The sequence below is a fragment of the Chaetodon auriga genome, chromosome 12 (assembly GCF_051107435.1).
Source record: "Chaetodon auriga isolate fChaAug3 chromosome 12, fChaAug3.hap1, whole genome shotgun sequence".
Taxonomy (NCBI): Eukaryota; Metazoa; Chordata; class Actinopteri; order Chaetodontiformes; family Chaetodontidae; genus Chaetodon; species Chaetodon auriga.
Genome location: NC_135085.1, coordinates 17308174 through 17316154, shown reverse-complemented (window position 1 = coordinate 17316154; position 7981 = coordinate 17308174). Strand labels below are relative to the sequence as shown.

General features: G+C 41.8%; 1 protein-coding gene across 1 annotated transcript in view; it reads left to right on the top strand.

Moving 5' to 3' along the window:
* Nucleotides 1–7710: 7710 nt before the first annotated feature.
* The window catches only part of crhr2 (corticotropin releasing hormone receptor 2), a 33656-nt gene continuing 33385 nt past the window's right edge, over nt 7711–7981 (top strand). Inside the window, exon 1 of the mRNA XM_076745569.1 lies at nt 7711–7917. Coding sequence (XP_076601684.1) covers nt 7797–7917 — 121 coding nt within the window. The 5' untranslated portion in view covers nt 7711–7796. The remainder of the gene's footprint in view (nt 7918–7981) is intronic.

Below are 7981 nucleotides of genomic sequence, written 5' to 3'. Positions count from 1 at the left end.
GCTTGCACATAAATGAGAAGACCAAATGCAGAGAAACATGTTTGTTTTGCAAAATGTCTTTGGTGTGAGCCTGAAACTAAGCATGCTCATTTAAGTAGTGTGTGGGAGGAATTTGTGAGGAAGTGAAGTCAGATAGGTTCTTTAAAAAATAAGGTATAGAGTGGGACATGTAGCCTGCAGGTATGCTTCGACAAAACAAACACATTTCTATTTGAAGCACCTTTGCATGGTGAGCAGAATACAAAACAACAAACAACCCTCAGTTATAGTAAACAACAGGATGACATACATTTCTATTTATATTCAAATCAAGAGGAAACTGATCATGTATTACAGATTAAGTCTTAGACAAGTCTCTTAACATTCTAAAATACCAATATACCATAATGCATACCTTGGTGTAAGTCTAGATCAATAGGAGAATATATGCAATAATCATGCAAAGATACAGCCCAGTAGTTTCTGCAAACCATAGATATGTTAAATTTGTATGCTCTATGTATCACATCAGAGTTTCTACAACAGGTATCAAAGTAATGTAGCTCACACTGACAGTTTGTGTACATGACCTGAGTTTTTCTGATCAGGGGGTGGCAGGGACGGTGGTGGAGTGGCAATTGCAAGATGAGTGCCTCGAACAAGATGGGGGGGGTCATTTTCCAGCCATGCTTGTGGCGACTAATCCAAGTGTTTTAAGCCAAACACGACCTTTTCCGAACCCTAAACAAGTGTTTTTTCTGCCTAAACCTAACCAGATCTTAACCACAAAATTGAAATGTGTGGTTTCAGCATATCTGTGGTTTGCTGTGAAATGCACAATGCCAACAATTATTCTTGTGGTTGGGTTGAAAGATATCATTTTAAAGTTTGTGTTTACTTCAAAAAGTATCAGTTCATGTTTGAAATACATTATACACCATCAAATTTGGGGTTAGTTGATGCCGCGCTCTACCCGCTGAGCCACAGCCGCAGAATTAGTGACAGTAAAAATGACTTAATCTTCTTTTTTCAATAAAATGACAATAATATTTTTGATTCTAATAAGTCTTTTGCTACTGCAAATTCAGACAGCCACAAGTTTTGTGTGGGCTGCTGGATCCAGCCCTGTACATAACAAAGGTTTCTGTTCTGCTCAAGGCTTATTACACCATAACACTTAATGGTTTTCCACCTCCTGAGGAATGAAGCAAAAGTTCAATCAAAACTAATTAGTTTTAATCTTGTTACTTCAGACAAACTTTAATACAGTTCCTGCCTCTTCTGTTGTCAGCTGCCATTTCAGTGTCAGATCAAGGTGACCCACCTCCAGCCCATTCATCTCCAGTTTCATTAGAGGCAGCCATCCAATTATTCCAGTGGGCTCCGCATCACATCCGTCTACATCTTCAGCTACAGTTGTTCTTCACTCCCTCATCCCCACCAGTGTCTAGTCTCCAGGGGGACATTCCTGCGCGGCTTGCAGCGTGACTTCCCTCTTAAAATGATAACATCACTGTGGGGTTTGACTCACTCATCTATTCAAATTTTTCTGATGTGCACGATGTATCATATGCATTCATTTAAGTGCCCTTTCATCCCTTCTTAGTCTTAGCCTCTCCTGATTTAAATATGTCTATGTTTTCTTGGTTTGCTAAATGTTCGACCCTCTTTACTAACCACTTAGTAGCACAGCAGGTTGTGTGCAACCTGTGGGTGGTGGGGCTTGGTTCAATTCAACCATTCGGTTTGGAGAACCAAAACAGTGACTAAAGGCTGGGCTCCATTTGATTCATTGCGTTCATTTGATTGATGCCAAAAACTTTTTGTGTCATATTTCAAATACCACATCTATCTGTGCAAATCCTCCTTAAAACACCAGTTTATTCATCTTATTGCGAAGTTCAGCGTGTGTGCAGCATGTACCTGCATGCAACTGCTGCTGTTGTCTGAAGCCAGAGCCTGATTGTAAATAGCACTCTGTGTTGTCGGCGCTAACAAGCCTGATAACAACAGAGTGAGAGATTTATTCCAGGACGAGCAGAACAGTGACTGACAAAATAGATTTATTCAGGTTGCACCGTACTTGTAAGGTGTGCTGTATACCCTCCGTAGCCCTCAAAGAACAAATGCTCTGAGACAAAGGCTTTAGAAAAACAAAGACGGCAGCTGACAAGTCTTTTCTCATCTTCGCCCTAATAACTCACACTTCAGCCTCCCAACAGTCCCGGTAATAACACAAACTACTAAAAGTCATTTCAGATCATCCACTGGAGCTCCACATTGCAATAACAACCACTTGGATTACCCTCACAACGGCAACCCCCCCCCAAAAAAAGCACATGCAAATACGCACACATAGGCTCATGAGGGCATGCATGCTCATAGATAGACCAGAACAAACAGCACAAACACATCAGCAGGGATAAAACATCAAAGCTGGAGCTGAACTCTGGAGTGTATTTATTGGGGTGAAAGCTGAAGGAAGCAGAAGAATATGCACCCTCCACCCACAGAGTTGGACTGGTGTCATTACAGACTTGCTTCTTATACCTACAAAGACATTTTCCCTCTCAGAGTTTTTATTCCTTTAAACATATGTTTTTACTTATTATGTCCCCACTCTGTTTCATTAACTGAACAACCTCAGGCTAGTTCTGTCTCCCACTGTTTTTGTTTTTAGGGACTGGGGCACAAATGCAGTCTCGCTTTATTTATTTTTTTTTTGCGCTATCCTCAAACCCTCATAAACACACGCACAACCACACATTCATACATTAGACACACACATAAAACAGTGCACACAGTAAACAAGCAACACCTCAACTTTATAATTTTCTCATTTTAAATATTACACTTCAAACGCTATATAATATTATGTTTCAAGACATGCTATTTCTTAGTGATTAATTATCAATGTAAAAATTGCATCTCATCCAAATGACCTGCAGAACAGCTTGGTAAAACATTTTTTCAGCAATCAATTGTGCCAATTCTGTCTTATACAGTTCAGGTGGGCAACTTCTTTTCTTCTTCCTGTGCTCTTAGTCACAGTGTGGGCAGGTGAAAATTCACTGCACAACAAAGCGACGCCAGACACAAAGCCTGCATCAGCAGTGCGAAGTCGTATGTTTATCTACAGTGCGACAGTAGGATTTGCAGCATCTCTGTTTGTATACTGGAATGATTTGCTTTGGTAAACGCTGCCTAGAAGATACAGGATTTCCATTCACCCTTCACAGCTCGTGGACTGTTCTCTGCTTGTGATAACACACTGCATTCGTCATGGCTCAGCGTGGAAGCAGAGTTCACAGTGCGATGTGGGCAGATATTTAAGATACCAGTGGCAACAGGTCATTTGGTTTAGCATATTAATTGCAGAACAGTTGCTTGCCTCAGCCTCCGGAGAGGTCATTTAAAGTCTTTTAACATGAGGATGTTCATATACAATGCAACGAGCTGGAGGGTTTAACCACTTCTATATGTGGGCGCTGCCCATCAGTTCAGACAGAGCAGAGTGGTCAAAGGTTTTCCCCCATGACGCATTTCTGTTCAACATGCTGTTCTAGTGGTCTGTGGCACAATGACTCAGAGGAGTGGGTCATGGTTGGCAGCAGCAGGTCATAAACAGAGGGGATGCAACTGCTCACATCCTCAGCCAAATGAACGGGGAGTCAAATGGCTACAGCGAGCGGGGCTTATCACTTGTGCCACCTGAGCAGGGCTCAGTATGTGGCTGCTGAGGTGCACTGTCAAACGCCTGCATGCTCTGCTTAAGTCACCTTGAGGCCGGTACCCTGCATGATGATATTTATTCAGCAGCTGTCATTTCGTGGACTACAGTAACTCATTCTAAACCCTGCAGTCATGCACAGCTTCTCAGGCTGACTCATGAAATCCTTTTGTCCTTCTATACTGTGGGGAGTCATCTTAAAGCTTAATCAGCTCCTGACAATGTGCTGCATGATGTGTAGCTACTATCGTCCCTTTATAATTTAAACATTTAACTGTGTCGTATTTAGCCAAAGGTATTGTTTGGTTGCATTTAGTCGATTGTGCTGAACTGCGTAGGTTCGCCACAGACTCCACGGTGCACCTAATGCTGCTCCGCAGTGGGTTTCTCTGTGCCGTGCCCTTGCTCTGAGCCACACTTTCACAATCCTTTGACACATAGCAGAACTACAGATTCTCATTGCTTGGATTTTGGCTTTGTCTTTGTCAGCCAAAGGAGAGAGAAGTGCCTTTTTTTGTTGTGCAAAAGGTCTCACTTCAAGAAACTGCATTCATTCAAATTAGGTCTACATTCAAAGGGTGAAGGCTTTCCTTCAAAGAGCTTTCAACATGCCAGTGGCAACAAAACAGAGAAAAACAACAGGAAGGTCCCATTAACTTCAGGTGCTTAATTTTGTTCGTAACCTCAAAAAGCACAGGTGAAAACCAATAATAATCACAAGTTACAGCTCTGCAAAGCAGTCCACTGATGTGTCCTTCTCAGCCAGATAAAACTGGCTTGTTATCTGCAGCCTATACTTACATTACCCTGAGTCATCAAACACCCTAAGGCTCAGGATCACTAAAGAAATCCCACATAAAAATCAACACTCTTATAAATCAGCACACAATCAGTGGTTGAGTTTGGTTGTGGGATTAGGTCTAAACGCCTTGGGGTCTCGAGATACCCAGGCTCCCACATCTGAGGCTCATAGATGTGCTCTGAGTCCACGCAACCCTGATGAAATGTCCCTTATCTTGGCTCACAGTGAATCCTCTGTTGTTCAAACAAAGAGCAGAGGTTACCAAAGGCATGAGAACATACTGCATCATGTAATATCGCAGAAGAGGGAGAAGTCTCTTATGATTCTGTCAAAGATATAAACCTTTGCTCAACGGAAATCTGAGGTAGCATGATATGTTTAAAACTTTAACAAAGGTGCTCTTCAAGCCCATGCTCATTTTTGCCTCCAGCAATAATAAGCCCAGAGGAACGCTATTTTGTGCTCAAAACAAGCTTATATGATAATTTTGCAAAATATATGGATAAATCAGTACAAGGCTCTGTTCATGTCCAATTTAACACTTTTTTCATTCTTGATTCTTAAACTTGACATATGTAGTGTAGTGGATATACGTTAGAAACTGCAGGAAAAGTATTAGTAATATGGTGGGATAGGCTCCAGCTTTTCTCATCCTGTTTAAAAACTGCTTGGTTAGGTTTAGGAAGAGCTTGTGGTTTGGGTTAAAAACATTTCTGTTACGTGTGTTACAGAAGGTCAATGCATTACGGAAGTTTCAATGTTGGATTTTGGTTTCATGCGGGATACGAACAGTTGGCTGGTTGAAAGTTTTTTGTTTGTTTGACCCATCTATTCAGTCCATGTCTTCCACTTTCTTATTTTTTATACTATGTCACATGACCTTTGCTCCCATCATAATTACAAAGCAGTAACAGCAAACATAAATACAGGTCGCAGTAACTTGCACAGACCACCTATACGGACGTTTTTCTGGTGAGGACGGACTGACTTTGATGCCAGAGACTGCGGTTCACATCCGGACTCTTGACTCTATGTGGTTGTGATTTAGCCACAAAAGCACTTCCTTCATATGCTTTTTCTATATTAGATGAAGACCATGATGTTTTCTATCATCTTAACCAAGTGCTGCCAACATTTTTGCGACTTGCCAGACATGTTAAAATTTCCTGATTATGTTAAGAGCAAACATAATCATTTCCCTCAAGATGTATTTTCTGTTGCAAATTGCGCAATTAAAATCGCACTTTGCTATGTTGGCCATACATATAACCTTTTGAGAAGTCGGAGAGATGGTGTTTCTCCTCCCATTACAGAAAGCAGTATAGTTCAGAGGGAGCGCTGTGGGAGAATTAATTAACTTTTCGGTGCTCTATTAATAGCAGTCGTTGTTCATCACAAGTCAACATTCAGATGCTGGACTTAGTGCTGTGAGTTACAGATCTATGAGTACGTGATCTGAAAGCACAGGGCGGTGGAGTGACGTGGAGGGCTGCGTGTGGAAGCTCAGAGAGGAAGCTTCACGCTGGTGAAAAGGTCGTGTCTCGGATTTAACAGGTAAACAGCCAAGATATTAGAGTCAGTTATGAGGCGCATGTCTAGTCTAGACACTTTTTGTTGGGCAGTTTTAAAGTTTTAGAGCTAGAATTTTGGATATTTTATGTGCTGTCATTCTTACAGTTTTATTTTTATATCTTTTTTCATTTTTTTTGTTTTACTGTGGTGCTTACTTGCAGCCTATTCGCAGGTTTTTAGTGTCCATGTGACACATACTGAAAGTCTTAAACCAAACCAGATACCCAGCTGCATCTGCTCTCAAGTCAGCACAGCAGTTGGAGAAGAGCAAACCTCAACCTTACTGTACAGTTTTTTGGAAAATGTTAAGTGCTGGGAGTGCTGCAGCACATGCTAATATTCATAGTGGTCATAATTATTTTCACATTTTAAAATCAAAAATAGGCCTATAATGTCAAGAGGACAGCCATCATTTTTAAGACCTCTCACTCTTTTGAACACTATTGTTAGTGAAGTGTAAAACTAGACCCTGCTCCATTGAAAAAGAACTAGGGACTGTCTGAGTGGAGTCGTACTAAGTTATGGCAGTCACATTAAATTATTTTGTTTGTATTTCAGCACTGGAAAAGAGGCTCCTCTCACCTCTCTTTGGTTAAGGTCTTTGCTCCAGACCTCAACCTCTGGTCAAGGTCTACAATATTTGTCCTGCATGAGGACTTGTTGCATCAAAGCCAGAATCACACTTTATATCTAAGGTTCAAACTCCGATTTACATGTCAATGGGGTCTTTAGAAAACAGCAGAGCATCTTTCACCCATATCGCCAGACAAGAATGTCAATAGGCAGTTCTGCAAAACCCTGGATTTTGTCCAGTGCCAGAGTGTTTAAAGTGATTCCTTTTTGCATTTTGGCACATGGCAGCTATGGTTAATGTCAGGACAGTGCTTATGACAAATATTATGGTATGGTTATGGTTGAAAAGTGAATGTGCTACCCCTCCGTCCACCACCCTGGCATCCACATCCCCATTTCCTGCTTCACTACGGTACACTACACTACTTCCTGTGCTGCCACTGAACGCAAATCGTAAACCATGAGGTGTGGATTTGTCCAGTGTGGCTGTATTTCCTGGGGATACTTGACTGGCATGTTGATAAGATTCAGTAAAAGGACACACACATACTGTACGGTGTTAGAGTGCCATTTTCATTATCCACCTTTAAACCCCAAAATAAAGCCTTTTTTTTTTAAGTAATGTTATGCTGAAAGAGCTTATCACTTAAACTTTTTTTTTATATATGTGTTCACTCCTTTGTTGCTGTACTTTGGACTTAAGCTGATTAATATCTATTTTCCATCTTCAGCACACATTGAGGCTTCATCCACAGACATCAACAGGTATATCAACAATGCACATTTTCATTGTACAAGCTCTCTCTGTCACTTCTCCACCTGAATCCTGCGACTTTTTCTCCATGAATAACCGCGCCAGGTGGGCGGCAGGTGTGAAATGTCAGAGTGACAAAGCCCGTGATCTGGTCACTCCGGCGTGTCGGCCGTCGTTCACCGGGTTGCTGCAGCACGTGGACGGGTGAGCGATTGCGCGGCTCTGATTGGCTGGGCACGCGGATCCCAGCAGGAGCTCCGTGCTGTGTACTTGACGTTACTGTTGCTCTGATTCACAAGCCCGAGAACACCGCTGGGCTCAGTGTGCGCATCTCTCCTGTCGGACTTGGGATTAATCTGCGGTTATTGACAGCGGCGGCTGGCACCATGGATGCTACCATTTATCAGATCATATTCGGGGAGCTCGGGGACTTGAATTGTAGTTTGATAGATGCTTTCCAGGACACTTTTTTGGAAAACGCTTCATTGTCATTGCTGAGCACTGATGGTAAGATGGAACTGCTTCCTTTTTACATTGAATATTGAGAGGTCTTGGATAAGAGAAGAATAAG